This window comes from Hemicordylus capensis, chromosome 6 (genome assembly GCF_027244095.1).
Source record: "Hemicordylus capensis ecotype Gifberg chromosome 6, rHemCap1.1.pri, whole genome shotgun sequence".
In the NCBI taxonomy this organism is placed as follows: Eukaryota; Metazoa; Chordata; class Lepidosauria; order Squamata; family Cordylidae; genus Hemicordylus; species Hemicordylus capensis.
The window spans coordinates 60,703,109-60,722,003 of record NC_069662.1 but is presented as its reverse complement, the minus strand read 5'-3'; the positions used below and the strand labels follow the sequence as shown (position 1 = coordinate 60,722,003).

At 41.5% G+C, this 18,895-nt stretch overlaps 1 protein-coding gene across 4 annotated transcripts in view; it reads right to left on the bottom strand.

The window, feature by feature from the left end:
* Positions 1 to 18,895, bottom strand: part of ANKRD17 (ankyrin repeat domain 17) — a 161,431-nt gene that overhangs the window by 76,790 nt on the left and 65,746 nt on the right. For all 4 annotated transcript variants that reach the window (XM_053260477.1, XM_053260476.1, XM_053260475.1 and 1 more), the window contains exons 2-6: positions 17,232 to 17,385; positions 15,208 to 15,364; positions 9,808 to 9,955; positions 1,924 to 2,071; positions 586 to 819 (exon numbers count right to left, since the gene is read on the bottom strand). In XM_053260477.1, coding sequence (XP_053116452.1) covers positions 586 to 819; positions 1,924 to 2,071; positions 9,808 to 9,955; positions 15,208 to 15,364; positions 17,232 to 17,385 — 841 coding nt within the window. The remainder of the gene's footprint in view (positions 1 to 585; positions 820 to 1,923; positions 2,072 to 9,807; positions 9,956 to 15,207; positions 15,365 to 17,231; positions 17,386 to 18,895) is intronic.

The window sequence follows — 18,895 nt, the reverse complement described above, 5'->3', positions numbered from 1 at the left end:
CCTTATTTCCTTAACTGCTTTCTTTCCACATTGTTCTATTAGCTTTTAGAACTGAAAGCCTAAACATGCATGCTTTTTTCTAATAGGCAACTTGCTTTAGAATACCTCCATTGCCTCATCCTCTTTCCAGTCCTAAAAATACTATTCCTCATTCCTTAGTGGAAAGGAACACAAATACAGCATGAAAAAACCTTTCCCTTCCCCCTGCCCCAGTAAAATACTTGCATTCAGTACAACATTCTCTGTGCTTTGCCTTGCCACGTTTTTCAGTCTTTAAAGCATGCCATAGTAGCTGTTGTGCTGGGATAATAGCAGTAATTAAATCATGATGAATATCAAATAAATGTAGAGCTAGATTCAGATAACCCACATCATGCTAAGTATTATGAATTAAAACAAATTCATGGCCTCAATCATTTTTGTTTAAGCTAATAAAGTACAAAAGCAAATGAGAATAAGAGCTTAAATGCAATCCTAATGATCTGCTAAGACAGGGGGCGAGGCGGAATAAAGCTTTGCAATGCCTTCTGAAGAGTAATGTTAGCTTATTCAATGAAAAAGGTTATGGTTGAGAGATTTCAATACCTTTATAGCAAGCTAGCGTAAGTGCACTCTCTTTAAATTCATTGGAATGAGTATTGATTCCAGCTCCATTTTCTAACAGCACTCTGGCAACTTCCACATGTCCAGCACTCCCTGCCTCCATAAGTGGAGTGTGGCCATTTTCGTTATGGTCCTCTATACTAGCACCAGACTCCAACAAGGCCTTCACAACATCTACATAACCTCCAGCACAAGCATATGTGAGTGCTGTGTTGCCTAGTTTCAGAAAAGAGAAAGACATATTATTGAGGCTTGTTTAAGCAATCACTTCCCTTCCCCCACATGTTAGTGTAAAAGTTTCATTTATTATTACATACATGACAGTTTCCTCTCAAAATTGAAGTGTTGAATCAAGATTCAGAAATCTTAAAAGCGTTGATGAATTAACCTATCCCAATTTCTGATTCATCTTTTGATGAGTAAGTCAAATATACTGTTATCCCAAGGAGACAGATTTACACACACACACACACACACACACACACCCTTCACAAGTTAGAACAGTTTTCCAAACAAAGACAGGCTGAAGAAAAACTGTGATGTGTTTTTCTTCACACAACATTAATAAAGGAATAAGGTAGTCATGGTTGGGATAACAATACTACTACCTACTTGAGAGTCAATAGGGTTGGAATATATTCACCCAAATATTCTGAAGGAGCTAGCCAGTTCTGAGACTTTGCACAGCTATCATAAATAAGCCTTCAGAGAGAACTATAATATACTCTCTAGATATTTACTCAGGTCATCCGGCACAATTCTAAACCAGCCCACGGTTTAAAGTGCATTTCAGATCTAGGTTCATTTCAAGCACTTTGTTTTAAATGAACCAAGAAACGGCTGGTTCAAACACAACAGATTCTGGTTTCTTCTTAACAATAACTGGTTTTGTGAGACATTTGATCTCGCTCACTGTCTTCATGACCCAGCTCAGGAGGAACTGTGTGTTATTCTCTTAAACTTTTCTCGTTCTTTCTGAGATATCTCTTTGCTCTGATAGATTGTCCTTACATCTCTGTGGGTTCCATCTTAATGCTCACCAACTTCTGCCAAAATTCTTTAGATATAATGGGCAGGATCCAGACTAAGTTAGTTATGTGCAAGTAGCATTGAAATCAATGAGACAAGTTAGTCATTATTTATGTCCAATTAATTTATGTTGGGCCCTGCCCAACATAAAAGTTTACAAAGCGTAACATCAAATCTGTCTGCAAATGTTGAATTATTTCATATAAGAAATGAGTAACTTGTGAAACAAAGTTCTCAGATTGCTCTGTTACATTTAATTACAACACCATTATCATGTGGCACATTTATTACCTGTTGAGGATTGCGCATTGACATCAGCATTATGAGCTAGCAGCAATTTAACAATTTTGACATGTCCTCCATTAGCAGCAGCCATTAAAGGTGTTATGTCTCCTTTGATACCTCTGTCTTCAACATTTGCATGCATTGCCAGGAGGACCTGTTGACCAAAAACAAACAAAAATTGAGAGGAAAAGTGACTAAACCTGTTACAGTGGCCCATGTAACTACACAGGTGCAATCCTTGTGCTTGATGTGATTGTTCTACAAAACACAACTAGCACATTACCTGTGCATTAATGTAGTACAATTAATGCTAGGATGTTTGTGCTTCAGTTATGTAGTGCACAGGCAATACAATACAATACAAACTATGTTTCAGGACAGAAGCAGCTGCTGAAAGTTTCACTTCTTAGAAGCCACATTGTAGGAATTGGAAGGGAAGCAACAAAAACAAACGTGGGGGTCTGGCCAGGCAAGACGTCTGTCAGTACACATGATCAAGATGGGACTATACCGGCAATACAGGAATTGGGAGTGTATAAAGAGGGGTGATTCAGATGAACACTCCCCTCATGCAATTAAGGGACATCCCAAGAGTGCATCAGGACGTTGTCTTGTGATATTAGCATAGGTGCAGTGCAACCCCATCCTGATCCTGTACGCTGGTGGACATCTTATCTGAACCGGCCAAGTAACAGCCATTTTGTTCAGGGCCAGAAGAGCATCTCCACTGCTTATTTCCTTGTCACCTTTTAATCTGTTCCCCATCCTATTCTATGGTTAGCCCAGCTTTGATTGGGTGTCTTCCTCTTGGTTTCTATAAGGAAAAATTCAACATCCATCCTCTATAAACCTTGCCAATTCTGTTCTCCTTCCTAAAGGAGAACACCCCTGCTGACTTGGCAAAGAGGCATCTTTTAATGTGGTGATTCTCTTTATTTAGTAGGGGGAGAGTAACTGGCCCTATCAACCCCCAGCACAGTACCTCCAGTGACTGTTGCTGGTGTCTATCTTATGTTTCTTTTTAGATTGTGAGCCCTTTGGAGACAGGGATCCAACTCATTTATTTATTATTTCTCTGTGTAAACCGCCCTGAGCCATTTTTGGAAGGGCGGTATGGAAATCGAACTAACAACAACAACAACAACAACAACAACAACAACTATTATTATTATTATTATTATTATTATTATTATTATTATTAATTATTTACACAGTCAGACAGTGTTATTGACTGGTTTGTTTGAGTCCTTCCCAAGGACCTGGGATGGCTGAATTTTATTGTCAATGTTGTTGCTGTTATAGATATCGTCGCAGAATATAGGCTGTTCCCAGTAAAGCTGCTTTTTGTAACTGGCTGATGGTGATTTCTGTGGCCCCTATGGTGTTGAGGTGCTCTTCAAGGTCTTTTGGAACTGCACCCAGGGCGCCAATTACCACTGGGATTATTTTGGTCTTTTTCTGCCACAGCCTTTCAATTTCAATTTGTAGATCTTTGTATTTGGTTATTTTCTCTCTTTTTCTTCTATCCTGCTATCCCCTGGTATTGCTATGTCGATTATTTTAACTTGTTTTTCTTTCTTCTCGGCTACAGTTATATCTGATGTATTGTGTGGCAGATGTTTGTCTGTTTGTAGTCGGAAGTCCCATAGTATTTTTGCATCTTCATTTTCTACAACTTTTTCAATTTGATGGTCCCACCAATGTTTGGCTACAGGTAGCTTGTATTTTTTGCAGATGTTCCAGTGTATCATCCCTGCTACCTTGTCATGCCTTTGTTTGTAGTCAGTCTGTGCGATCTTTTTACAACAGCTGATTAGGTGGTCCACTGTTTCATCTGCTTCTTTACAAAGGCAGCACTTGCTGTTTGTTGTGGATTTGTCTACTTTTGCTCTTATTGCATTTGTTCTTAGTGTCTGTTCTTGTGCAGCCAGTATTAAACCCTCTGTTTCTTTCTTCAAGTTGCCATTCTTAAGCCATTGCCAGGTCTTGGTGATGTCTGATTTTCCACTTATATTGTGCAAATATTGACCATGCAGGGGCTTATTTATCCATTTTTCTGCTCGGTTCTTGACTTGTTCTTTCTTGTAGGCCTGCTTTCTTTCATTGGTGTTGAATAGTTTTGCGTTATTGACCATTTTAAGTGCATCTTCTTCACTGTCCTTGATATATTCTTCAAGGCCTCTTTTCTCCTCCTCTACTGTTTGATGGACTTGCAGCATTCCTCTTCCACCTGAGCTGCGAGGGAGGTATAGCCTATCTACATCACTGCGGGGGTGCAGAGCATGATTGATGGTCATGATTTTCCTGGTCTTACAATCTAGCGTCTCTAGCTCTGCCTGGGTCCAGTCTATTATTCCTGCAGTGTATCTGATAGCAGGTATAGTCCAGGTGTTTATGGCTTGTATGGTGTTCCCGCCATTGTGTTTGGACTTTAGGATTTTTCTAACTCTCCTGATGTATTGAAGGCAATGTTATCAGCCTGCAGAATGCCCAAGTATTTGTAATGTTTTTTCTCTCCCAGGTTCTTGATGCTGCTTCCATTGGGCAGTTCTATTCCTTCTGTTTTTCTTATTTTCCTTCTGTTCATTATTAATGCAGCACACTTGTCTAGTCCAAACTCCATTGCTATATCGCTACTGAATATACGGACAGTGTTTAGCAGGGATTCAATTTCTGACTGGGAATTTCCATACAACTTCAGATTGTCCATGTACAGCAGATGGTTGATTTTACTGGATGTTGTAGATGTTTGATATCCCAGGCCGGTTTTGTTTAGTATTTGTGAAAGTGGGGTCATGGCGATTACAAACAACAGAGGGGATAGTGAGTCCCCTTGGAAAATGCCTCTTCTAATGCTAACCTGTCCAAGTATCTCGCCATTGATTGTTAACTGTGTACTCCACATATCATTGCTTTTAAAAAATATATCTGAATATTTTTGCTGACACCAGTTGTTTCTAAACATTTTAGTATCCATGTGTGAGGCAATGAGTCGAAGGCTTTCTTGTAGTCAATCCATGCAACACTTAGATTTGTTTTTCTTCTCTTGCAATTTTCTAAAATCATTTTGTCAATCAGCAGCTGGTCTTTTGTGCCTCTAGTGTTCGGGCAATTTCCTTTCTGTTCAACTGGAAGCTATTTATTAGTTAGTAAGTGTTGCCTCACTTCATCTGCTATTATTCCAGTTAATAATTTGAACATGGTTGGCAGGCATGTTATCGGTCTATAATTACTTGGGACTGCACCTTTTGCTGGGTCTTTCATTATGAGATGAGTTTTCCCAGTTGTTAGCCATTGTTCAATATCACCTCCATGCAAAATGTGATTGAACTGTTTTGATAGTTGTTTATGAAGGCTTGTTAGTGTTTAAGCCAAAAGCCATGCAGTTCATCGTCGCCTGGAGCAGTCCAATTTTTAATTTTCTTTGCTCTTTCACTTATTAATTCTGGTGTTGTTATTAGATCTTGCAATTGTTGGTTACATTTTTCGACCTCTTTCATCCTGCCTACTTTTTAATTATAATCTATTGGATTGTCCCATAATTTCCCCCAGAATTGCACTGTTTCTTCTTTATTTGGTGTTTCTAGGTTTCTTGCAGTTTCTCCTTCTATGCTTTGGTAGAAATGTCTCTGATTCGACTGGAATTGGAAATTCAGCCTGTGCTGTGTAATTCTGGCTTTCATATCTGCTAATCTTCTTTGACACTGCTGTTATTTGCTGCTTTATTATTTCCAGGACTTCTCTAATTTTCCTTGAATCTAGGTGGTATTTTTGGAGCAGATACTGTTTGGTGTTTTCATTCTTCAGCTTCTTGTCTTTCATATCTTTCAGTTTACTAGCATCTGATCTAAGCCTGGAGATTTTCTTTTCTTTTCTAATCTTCCATTTAGGTGATGTACTACTTTCTTTTTTTACAGGTCCACTGATCTTATATCCAAGCTCTTGTGTTGTTATTGTTGCTGCACTGTACATTAGTTGGTTTGTTTCTTGCAAATTATTGGTTGTTATTTCTGCAAGTGCAGCATCGACATCTTTTAATACCTGAGCAAGTTGTTTTTTGGCAACTGTTTTTAGAGCTGGAAGTCGAACCCTGGTGGTTGTTTGGTTCATGTGCTCAGTTATTTTTTGCTTTAGTTCTTATTGCTTTTCTGTTAAACAGCATTTGGGTTTTTGAGGTGAAGGCAAAGGGGAGGTGGCCTGGTTTTGATTTTGAAACAGTTCAGCAACAGTGGCATCCTCGATTTCCAACACCTCCTCCACCTGCGCCTGAGCAACTGCTTCAGTTGGTGGTAATTCTTCTTCCATATCTTGAGCCTGTGTTGCTTTTTGCAGTTCTTCCAGCTCAACTCCTGTGAATACTTTATTTCTTATTATGAATCTTCTCTGGTCTGCTAGCCTTTGTTCTGTTATTTCTGTCTCTGGATGATTCTCTTTCCAAATTTGGTACATTCGTTTTAAATAACCTCTTCTAGTTGGACTAGACTTGTAATAGCAGATCATTATTTCCTTGTTGGCATTTTTTGTATATTTTTTCCGGTTAAGCGACTACCACCACCACCACCACTACTACTACTACTACTACTACTACTATTATTCCAGATATGAAGTCCTTCCCAAGGACCTGGGATGCCAGAATTTTGTTATCAATATTGTTGTTATTATTATAGATATGGATGCAAAATATAGGCTGTTCCCAGCAAAGTTGCTTTTTTTAATTGGCCAATGGTGATTTCTGTGACAGGGGCCACAGAAATCACCATCAGCCAATTACAAAAAGCAACTTTGCTTGGAACAGCCTGTATTTGGTGATGATATCTATAATAATATTGATAACAAAATTCTGGCATCCCAGGTCCTTGGGAAGGACTTGATGTCTGGATAAAACAAACCAATCAATAACACCTGTTTGACTGTACAAACAAGAAATAATAATAATAAAGGGACCGAGCCCATTCAGGACTATGTGCTGATGTCGCCAAACCAAGCCAGTCGTAACAATGCTTTTTGGACTTCCTGATTTACATAGGTATTTCTAGCCAGTCAAGGATCATATAGACATCACTGAATCAATAACATCACAAGCATCAATGACATCACTGAGGGAAAGCACTTTTGTTGCCCTATGCAGCTATCTCAAAAAATTGCCAGGACGTGTGTGAGAACCTTTGACTCCGACATACATATTCATGAATATCTGCTCTTCAGCTAAGCCTCAGTGAAATAACTTCTTACTAGGCCTTCTTTTTGTTCATTTTATCTACTAGCAACACACTAACCAATTTGCTAATTAAGCCTACATCCTCTGCTCCATTTTTGGTCACTACATTTTCTTCTGCCTGGAAGTTACTCAGTCTCTATTACTCCCTCTTTAACTCAAAAAAGAAAGGAAGAAAGGAAAAAAGAAAAGTCCTCCCAATCCTTCTCCTACTACAACTTAATTCCTGCAATCTTTAACCTGAACACCCCAAAATATCTTCTGCAAGGTGAAAGAGAGAGAGGAAGGAGCTCTTCAGCTGTCCTGCCTAGTCATTTGAAGGCAAAGTTGGTCTAGGAGCAGGAGCTTTTCTTCCCAGGGGCATTCCTTCTGTGGCTGGCTCTACCTTCTAGACAAGTGGGAATCCTGGATGAGGAGATTGCCCTCCTTCCACTGCCCCGGAATACACAGCAATTCGCCTCTAGTTGAGGCAGGACTATGATTAAGGCACAAGTTATGTTCTCTCTCAAAATGTTAATAAACTCATTGCGATTATAGTAGTGGATAATATATTCACGATAAGCTTCTTATCTAGAGATACATTAAATCTCATATTTGAAAGAAAAGTGCTCATTTATTTAAATGATTAACCTGTGTAGGAAAACTGAGTATTAAGATGAAAGGTTTTTTATATAGCGCGCGCTCTCTCTCCCACATACAACTAGGGATGTGCACAGAATCGCGGCAGGGAGGCTCAGGGGAGGGTTCCCTTACCCTTCCCGCTGCTTTCCCCCCACCGGCATCCGTTTCTTTAACAGCTAATACCTCCCTGCCGCCCCGTTGGCTGGAAGTTCCAGACGTGCCTGTATGTGCCAGCATGGGCATGCACGCATGCACATCTGGAACTTCTGGCCATATCTGGCCAACAGGGCAGCAGGGAGGTACTCTGTTGCCCCAATTATCTGTTACAAAAACGGATTCCAGCGGGGGGAAAGCAGTGGGAGGGATAAGTGCACCCTCCCCCGCTCTTAAAGCGGCACCCCTGGTGCTGTAAAACAAGCAGAACCGCTGGCTCTTTGAACCAGTTTGGAGGACCATAAAGGGCATCTGAGCCGGTTCTGTGCACATCCCTAGATACAACCACCACAAGAAAGATGATCAACGCCTTCCCCAATTGCTCCCCCGAACAAACAGAATGCATGTCAAATAAAAATGGCAGATCTAGCCACTGCTTAAAATATAGGCAACCCTTTTGTTCCATTCATCCTTTACAGATAACAAAGGGACACAGAGGCTAGAGTATTAACTCAAGAACACATTAATGTCATAAATTCGAAATTGGGGATGGACAGCTGGCAGGCTGTAGCCTGGAGCTAGTCCACAAAACAATGTTATCTGTCTTAAGGAGACTACATCAAAGTTAAATCAAGGTGTGATAAAATTATGGTTTTATTTTCTTTCATTTGTAAGAAAAAGCAGCAATTGGCCTCTGTATGTATTTCATAGTCAGTGCATTGCTGACTCATGCTTATTCAGGAATAGCAAAGGGCCACTTTCCACCTGCTATTCAGGGGATTTCAGGAGGCATATTCATTCCTCAGCCCCATCCCCCGTTAAAGATACCCATCTTCCCACCACTGGACATCCATGAAGCCCTGACTACTAACTGATGCCAAATCCTATTACCATTGCTTGAGAGTTCCACACCCTCTCACCACCACCACCCCCCAAACTAGTGCCTATAGAAGGATTCAGAATTTGGCCATTCTTGCTCTAAATTACTGGTCTTCAATTGGTGAGTTTCAATCTGATCTAAGGTGGGCTATAGGGATGTGCGAGCCGGCTTACACTCGAAGGCTCCCCTTTCAAGCCAAAATGGGCCATAGCGCGGCCCCTTAGTCACTTTGGAGGCTAGCAATAGCAATAGCAATAGCACTTACATTTATATACCGCTCTATAGCCGAAGCTCTCTAAGCGGTTTACAATGATTTAGCATATTGCCCCCAACATTCTGGGTACTCATTTTACTGACCTCGGAAGGATGGAAGGCTGAGTCAACCTTGAGCCCCTGGTCAGGATCGAACTTGTAACCTTCTGGTTACAGGGCGGCAGTTTTACCACTGCACCACCAGGGGCTAGCAGAGTGATGGTGACGGAAAGAGCTCCCACTGCCACAGCGGTCCATCCGAGGCCCAAAACAGGCCACAGCATGGCCACCCGTTCCCTTGGGAGGCCAGCCGGGGGGTGAGGGTGGGGGGTTGGAAGGAGTCCCCACCACAGCTGTCCCCACAGCTTATTTTTAAAAGTTAAATTACTAAAAGGCTTTTCCCCTTGCCCCCCTCTCCTGCATTTAGCCCTTTACTTGAAAAGAGGAATACATGCCAGATTCCCCTTTACAAGTATACCTGTCGAGCCGGTTTGACAGCCGGACTGGGCTGGGCCCCGGCTCACTCGAGCTTGAGCCATCCAGGGTGGTTCAAATCCAGTCTGGATTAGAGCCAAACTGGGCAATCTGGTTCTGTGCACATCTCTAGTGGGTTATGCCACGGTCATTTTTGAAGAACAAGAATGATAAAGACAAAGACATATTTCAACATTTAATTTAAAATTGGGTCCCATGTTAAAGACGGGTCATGCACCTGGAAAGGCTGAAGGTTATTAATCGGTTCATTGTTAAATAGAGCAAAGAAACCAACCTGGGCAAGTTCATAGTATCCTGCTGAGCAGGCTAAACAAAGAAGACTTTCCCCCTCTTCAGTGTGCTCATTCACACTTCGCCCTTCAATCAGCAGCTTTCGCACAGCATTTACATCTCCTTCTGAACAAGCTTCTGCCAAACTGCGGCTACAAAGAGGAAGTTGTTGTTAGCATTTATAAATCAGTGTTTTAAAGGAATAGCATTATATTTCCATCACATACAGAACTCAACACACCGCCTAGATCTGAAATGTAGCAGGTAGATAGAAGTTTGTTTTTCTAAACACAGAAGTTTCTGTAGTACAAAAAATCATCAAATCAGGAAAATTTATCAACGAACAATATTTATTCAATAGTATTCTGAAAACAGTCAATAGTAAATAATCTGAAAATATTCAATAGTAATCTGAAAATATTACTCCTTGAAAAAGGAGACTTGGAGGAAAGTTGATGCTGTATGGGGAAAATCTGCTGATGTGTCATTTTGCCAGTTTGAAATGTATTACAAGGATTGACAGGTAAGGTAGAGGAGGTCTGTAAATCTGTAGTCACCTCTTTAGCTTACCAACTGAGCCACTGATGAAGAACGAGAGAGGTCAAAACGTGTTTGGACAATATTTATTTCAGGCAGTCTATTTATTACTCTGATTTGATTGGCGCTTATTACTCTCTATGTCTAATGTCAATCTCCAAGTCTCATGTTGTTATTAACTACTACTAGTACTACTACTACTACTACTACTACTACTATTATTAATTCGATTTCTATACCGCCCTTCCAAAAATGGCTCAGGGCGGTTTACAAAGAGAAATAACAAACAAATAAAATGGCTCCCTGTCCCCAAAAGGCTCACATTCTAAAAAGAAACATAAGACACACACCAGCAACAGTCACTGGAAGTACTGTGCTGGGGGTGGATAGGGCCAGTTACTCTCCCCCTGCTAAATAAAGAGAATCACCACGGTAAAAGGTGCCTCTTTGCCCAATGTTCACATTGCATGCTGGATATTGTGTATTATATATATTTTTAAACTTCTTTGTAAACTTAGAGAATTTTATTTTGTTGCCTTTTGAGATTTTCAGATTACTATTTGAATAAATATCATTGTTTGTTTATGTAAGTTTTTCCTGGCTTGGAGGATTTTGTTTATTGCATTGGGCCAAACCACCACTGTTGTTGGTTTTGTGCTTACTGTAGCACTTCACTGCGGCCTTTGAAAATGACCTTATTCTTAGTATTTATGTGATTTTGCTACAGCTGATTAATTTCTTATGCATATGATGATAAAATAAAGGAAGCAAACGGTCATCATCCCCATGCTTCCATCAAGACTGTCAATACAATTCGAGTTCCAGTAACCTGTGCTTGGCCCAAGAAGCTAAGGCCTCCTGGAGACAACTTGGAGAAGAGTAAGAACAGGTTAAGTGCTACAAGCCATGCAGTTGTGAAGATGTTGCACACTGGCAGGCATTTTTCCTTCACAACTACTCCAGAAGTTGTCTGAGAAAAGTGCAATTGTTGGAAAACTGTACAGTTGCCATGAAAACTGTGGGCACTATTGACAGTTTTAATATGGTTAGTGTTCTGTTGAGAAGACTGAATATATATCACTAGTTTGACAGTATAAGCAGTGTCCATTATTTAATTGGATTAGGATCCCTACTAGTACCTTTTAGAAGTATATTCAACATAGTCCAGCAGTAATTTACACTAAGGCAAATAGTTGGTGAACTAAACTATTTACACAAATATCTGACAGTGTACAGGTGGACCTCGCAAATCCAGCACCCGCCATTTCACATATCCGTAGTTGGGTAATTAACATCTGACCTCAGCATATGTGGGGGGGGGATAGCAGAAAGGGGGTTAATTCTGCATATCTGCAGGTCAGGGATGGCTGGAAGTGACATTGGAGGTCATTTCCGGCTGGCATTTTGTGATCCATTTGTTAAAAACCAAAGACCAAAAAAAAGACCCCCATGATTTTTTTTACAGAATTTCAGGACTGGGGGTGTTGGCACTTTTTAGATTCTAGGAACCTAACCTCTGCAATCCAATAGACTCAATGCCTCATTAGCTGCTGTTTTGTTACCCACTGTAATATGCAGGAATGGAACCCCCATGGATAATAAGGTACTCTTTACATCAGTGGAAATGGGAAAATGAGATCAGAAGAAGGATATACTAGCCAGGTAGATAGACATGTCATATTAATAAAAATCCAATGATTCGAACATTTTCTCCCTATGTATTATTCATAGCACATGTATACTATGTACAATGTGTTTACATAGTATACATTCCAAGTCCTTGAAAAAATGCAGTATTAGATTAAATGGCAGTGTTTAGTTCCCTCCCTTCTTTAAAGGGTTCCACGAACTCTTCTAGTTAATGACCAGGTAAGTAAAGGAAGTCTTTTTACATGACAAGTTTCTAGTACAGAGGAAGACAAAGGGAAAAGCTTAGATGTGATTCTTAGGGAAATATTTACTATTAATCAAACAAATAGTATTGGCCAGATTCCTGAAACCTTGCAGAATCCAACAGTCTGAAGTAGCAGCAACAAACCCTACATTTACTACCAAAAAATAGTTAAACTGCATGCATCTCTTTCAATTCAGCAACACTTTTAGGTCTGTGGAGAGAAAATTCAGGTGACAGTTCCAATAACTTTCCCCCCAGCCCAGATGTCCAGCACAAACTCTCCCTCCCTTGACTTCTCAGCAAACTGCAGAGATCTTGGAGGAAGAGAGGCTTCTCATTGTGCTTGGTGCAAAAGACACACACACATCGTTCCTGAGTGACACATGTAGAGAACCAAGGAAAGGGCCAGAACTGGTCTCTCACTTAATGCTGAGATTTGCAGAAGGCAGATGCCATGAGAGGCATGTGCCAGAGGACTCAAGGGAGGAGCTCATGGTTACCAAACACAATGGCTTGCTCCTAAGCCATGGCAAAATTTGTGAACCTCTGTTTTTGGGGACTCTAAGCTCATTCCATAACATACTGCTTTGTCACTCTGGCAATCCATAGTGTAAAATCTGCTAAATAAGCAGGTTCCACTCCCTTTTAAATGTCTACCACCCTCTCGTGAGGATGAGAGGGAGCCCCACCTTCCTCTACAGCAGGTCTGCTCAATTTAGGCCCCCCTGCAGCTGTTTCTGAACTACAACTCCCATAATCCCCAGCCACATTGGTCAATAGACAGGGATTATTGGAGTTGTAGGCCAACATCTGCAAGAGGGCCAAAGCTGAGCAGCCTTGCTCTACGGCCTAGAACCAGGGAGGGAATAGGAATCATCCCTGTGCAATGCAGCTGTGGGGAAAGGACCATTGGTTACTTACCATGAAGGCTTCTTCCTGCTGCTGGATATGAGGACATCTCTTGGGTTATACTTCCTCTGCTACTCCAGAAGCAGGACTATGCAGATTAATTTAGAACACTTAAATAGCCCTGGAAAGGATAACTCCCCACAGTACTGTTATCTCGACAGCTAAGTCAAGATAGCAGGGTACTGTTCAGAGAACATCAACTTAGAGAACAATCGTAATGAATGGGACATAAAGAAAAAAGGCAGTCCTCGCAGTAGACCCACACAGCCCAAGTGAGTTGAGCAGAGATGTCCTCATATTCAGCAGCAAGAAGAGGCCTTCACATTAAGTAACAAATGCTCCTTTCCCTGCTGCTGAAAAATGACATCTGGTAGGACATGCCAAAGCTGATGACCCAGGGTGGGAAGCGTCCGGGACTACTGTTGAGAGAGTACCTGCTGTAGAACTCTTCTACCAAATGCAGCTTCAGCAGAGAATTGGGTGTCCTCCTTGTAATGTCTTGTGGAGGTAGACTGGGATAACATTGTTGCTGCTTTATATATATCTGACAGGGAAGCGTTTGTAGAAAAGGCTGTCATTGCTGCTGCGGCTGCTCTGGTTGAAGATATGCAGTGACATTGGTATTTTTAACGTGTCATATGTCAGGGAAATGCTGGCTTTGATCCACTTGGCTATAGTGGCTTTTCAGACATTCTGGCCCATGAAAATAGGGAGATATGATACGAACAAGGCACCTGAAGTCCAACACAACTCAATACGTTGGATGCAGACCTTTAGGCATTGTCTGACATCTAGCTTGTGCCATGCCCGCTCCAGTGGATACAAAGGTTTAGGGCAAAAAGAGGGCAGGATAACGTTCTGGGATCTGTGAAATACTCGTGACACCTTAGGGACGAATGATGGAATGGAGATCAGTCTAACTGAGTCTAGTGAGATTATGCATGAGTATTTATCCCCAGGGGCGTAGCTATAATTGAGCAGATGGGTTCAAAGAACCCGGGGCCCCAAGCAACGGAGGGCCCCCCAGCTCCACCCCTCCCTATTTTTTTCATTATCTCCCCCACTCTGAGAGGCTGCAGTGGAGAGGGGTTAACACAGCCCCCCTCTCTCCTAGCTACACCCTTGCCCTTCCCCCAAATCCTCAGTGTTCACAATGGCTGGGGCGTCAGGTGACGACGAAGGCCTTGTGGTGCTCAGTGTGCTGCTAGGAGACCTTAGTGGAGGAAAGCTTGCATTCCTTAGATTGCCCCTAGGAACAAAGACATTCCAGATTCAAAGACTGATCTTCATCCTGGCTGATGGCTCCAGGGAAGAGGTAAGAAGGAGGAGCAGGACAGAGAGGAGTATAGAGAAGACAAATGAGGCTACTGCTTCTTTCTTTTTTAGGAAAGGAGAGAAGAGCTGTAGGATAAAAGAATTGCAAAAGAACTACCAGGAGTAGGTTTCAGTGGAAAGATAGAAGGCTTTTAGGAGAAAGGGGGAAAGGCTGTATCTGGAGCAGACGCAGGACTGTCAAAAATGGGTGGGGTTATCCTTCCCAGGGCTATTTAAGTGTTCTAAGTTAAACTGCATAGTCCTGCCTCTGGAGCAGCAGAGGAAGTCTAACCCATGAGATGTTCAATTTCAGCATCAGGGAAAGTCCCCACCCTGCCCCTAATGCTGAAATTATTTCTGTCTCTGCCACCTCGCAACCCAGCTGTGAAAGGAGCAGAGAATTGTCCCCGATATCACACACATAGGGTCATTCATATAACCCTATGAATGCTTACCTAGGAATAGATCTCATTGAATATAGAGGAACTTACTTCTGGATAAATATGCACAGGATTCCCAGGTAAGCATTCATAGGGTTACTGGAGCGGGGAGGGTCTTCGCAACACATATTTTGGTTTGCAAACTAAGTACAGCAAAATGTGTGAAACCGTATAATGAGAAATCCCACCACAACTTATAATTTGCATTAATAATGTGGACAATTCAGCAGATAATTGTTCTGCTATAGCAAAGGGACAGGGATCAGCTGTCAAGACTGTTTGAACAGCCTTCTACAAAATAGACACTCACTTGTCCGTCTGCCCTGCATTTGCTGTGCTTTCAGCTCTCATTCGGGTAAGTGCAGCAGCAGCTTCATCCAACGCGCAGCTGACCGAAGATGTGAGTCTTCGAAGCACCTCAGGATCTGCAAAGGCTTTCCCATCAGCTGTGGATAATTTACCTATTCCTTTGATTTCCATTCACAAGGTCAGTGGATAAAGTTTTATATGAAGGGAAAGGAAAATAAGGACAAATTGAGGCCATACAATACACCAGCAAAAAACTACTTGCTTGATTGTGAACACAAGAGCAGCCCTGCTGGATCAGGCCTACAGCCTATCTAGTCCAGCATCCTATTACAGTGGCCCACTTATCTAGACTAGCATCCTAGTCCAGTGGCCCACCATATGTCCTGAGAAGCCCACAGGCAAAAGGTGAGGGTATGCCCTCTCTCCTGCTGCTGCTCCCCTGCAATTGGTATTAAGAGGTATCTTGCCTCTGAGGCTGGAAGTGACCTATAGCCATCAGACTAGTAGCCACTCATAGACCTGTCCTCCATGATTTTCTAGAAGTATTGTGCCGGAGAAGTACAAAATGTTTGAACATCAATCGTGAAATGTGGAAATTACTTTGACAATTCTCTAAGACTGTGTTTGGTGGGCATTTCAGTTATTAACCAGAATATTCATCACTACTTGAATGAGTATGCATTCTCTTCTTTCAGATAAGTTTAGATACTAGCCTCTAAATCAGAGACCAGGATGATCATGCCACACAAATATGCACTGAACCAGTGAGGAAACACCCCCACTCCCCGCCAGAGATTATGGAAGCACTGATTTATAAATCTGTAGCCTAATTTAATTTTTTTAAAAAACAAACATTTCCAAAGTGGTGAAACAATAATGAATGAAAACTATGAAGTTAATGAAAGCATTAGATGAGAATTAATAAGAAACAGCTTGGGCAAAAACTATATCCACATAAAAATAAGTTCATTTTTATGAACTAAAAAAAATTTAAAATCTCAGGCAGATAAAAGCTTAAGCTGGTGCCTAAAGCTTTTGCAAAAATGGTACCAGGAAAAATTTGGGAGAGGGTATTCAATAAACGAGACATATAATACTTTCTTCCTGATCATCACTCACCTCACCTCTGATGGAGGCAACCCTTCAGATTTCAATATCCCAAACCATAAAGGGCGTTTAACCTTGTAATGCCCTTTATGGTTTGGGATATTGAAATCTGAAGGGTTGCCTCAGCACTTTTGCCTCAGCAATTCAACACTTTGAATTGTGCCCAGAAAGAACCAGGCCCAGGTTGGGACAAACAGGGGGATTCCTGAGGTGGCAGTGGCAAAAGGTGGCGGTGAGGGAGCCTGCTTACCCCAGCTTTTCCGCATTTGCTCTCTCCTCCTTTACTGAGCCACTGGCTCAGCCGCGGCTCAGTTATGGCCCCAGTATGTGCACGAGGGCCAGAACTGAACCGCCGCCGAGCCAGTGGCTTGGTAAAGGAGGAGAGAGCACATGCAGCAAAGCAGGGAGGGTGAGCGGTGGCGAGTGGCCAGGGTAAGCAGCTTTCCCCCACTCTTGCTGCCACCTTGGGAGTGCCTCACAGCCCCTTTATTTGTAAAGTGGAATCCTCACCGAATTTCCCTTTACAAGTATATGCCCCAAACCGGTTTGGCTTGGTTCAGTGGTCGAACTTGACTGGAACTGGTTCAGGTGGACACAGAACTAGAATAGGCTGAGTTGGTTCAAATCTGATCTGGATTCAAACTGAACTGGCCAAACCAGCTCCATGCACACCCCTATTCCAAGTGGCTATTACTAACCAGCAACTTAACCACCACATTTTGTACCAACTGAAGTTTCTGATTAGTTTTCAAAGGCAGCCCCAGCTACAATACATTGGCATAGCCAATCTGGATGTTTCCAGGACACAAATAACTCTAGCCAGGCTAAATAATGTCTAAAATGCTCACACATTCATATTAAGTTACCTTGAAAACATAAATGCTCTTCAAAATTAGAGCTATAGTTTAGGGTATTTACCTGCAGCTTCCAGTAAAGCTTCTAACCTAGCTTGTGTTTCTGGATCTACTGTTCTTAGATCTGCACCATCAGCAGTACTTGACAGCAGCAATTTTGAAGCCGTCTCCAGCATTGGATTTTCCAGGTCATCCTGATCCAAAATGAATGACTCCACCTAGAAGGATAAAATGAGTTTTAATAACAACTCCATTTTTATTTTGTCAAAAAGTTCTTTCAGATATAAGCTTATGTCAAAAAACAACAACAGAAACAAGTCAGTGTGGATGGATTGTCTGCCTGCCAGTCTTACTTATAGAAACCATAAGTTATAACCACCAAAGCCATTACTTTTCAAATTTCTAAACTCATTAGGTTCATCTTCATACTGGCCTCCCACCTAGCAAATTCATGCTTCCTCCAAGTTACACATCCCCTTTCCCCATCCTACTTCATATCTAGCCTGACATAGTTCACAGAACTTGTAACTTCATTTTTCTCATTCACGGATCTAGTGCAATCCTTGAATCATGAGTGGCAAAAGACTAATACACAATATAAGAACATCCAAAAATTTGATTCACCCACACCATTATTGACAAATATTGTATTAAGCATGAATTCTGTAAGCCAAAAGCAGGGGTATCTTTGCACAACGTCCTTAGATCTGTCCAGGAATATTTCATCTTAAATATTCTTTTACAAGTTCCTTAATGAATGTTCTCCAAAGTCATTCATAAAGGTAAAGTTGTGCTGTTGAGTCAATGTTGACTCCTGGAGACCACAGAGCCATGTGGTTTTCTTTGGTAGAATACAGGAGGGGTTCACAATTGCCATCTCCCGTGCAGTATGAGATGATGCCTTTCAACATCTTCCTATATTGCTGCTGCCCAATATAGGTGTTTTCCATAGTCTGGGAAACATACCAGCAGGGATTCGAACCAGCAACCTCTTGCTCCCTAGGCAAGTTACTTTCCCACTGCGCCATTAGCTGGCTTAAAATAACCAATAGTTACCCTGAATTATGAAAAGATTTGTGTACTAAAAAGAGCCCAGTATTTTTAATTCAAATTCTCAGTGAAAGTTACAGGACAAAACTAACTACTTAGAAGTCAAAATCAGAACTTGAAGTATACACCACAAAGAAAGAAAACACACAGTACTTTCACCTACTTCCTGTATTTAGATCATACCACAACGATAAAAAAAGTGTGTGTGGGGGGGAGAATTCACATTTTTGCTGTTCTCAAAACTCACTTTCTGAATTTTAGTTTTCCTAATATTTCTTGTTTTCTTCTGCAATTATAAGTTAATTTGTTATCACAAAACCTATGTTAGGGAATAAAGAATCTGCAATTGTCCCACCAGGAACATAGGTAGCTGCCATATACTGAGTCAGACCCTTGGTCCATCTAGCTCAGTATTGTCTACACAGACTGGCAGCGGCTTCTCCAAGATTACAGGCAGAAGTCTCTTTTAGCCCTACCTGGAGATGCCAGGAAGGGAACTTGGAACTTTCTGCATACAAGCATGTAGATTTTGTTCCCAAAGCAGCCCCAACTTTAGAGAATATCTAAGGAGAATATCTAAGGGGAAAATCTTACAGTGCTCACATGTGCTCCCATTAAACTACAAACCAGAACAGATCCTGCTTAGCAAACGGGACAATTCATATTTGCTACCACAAG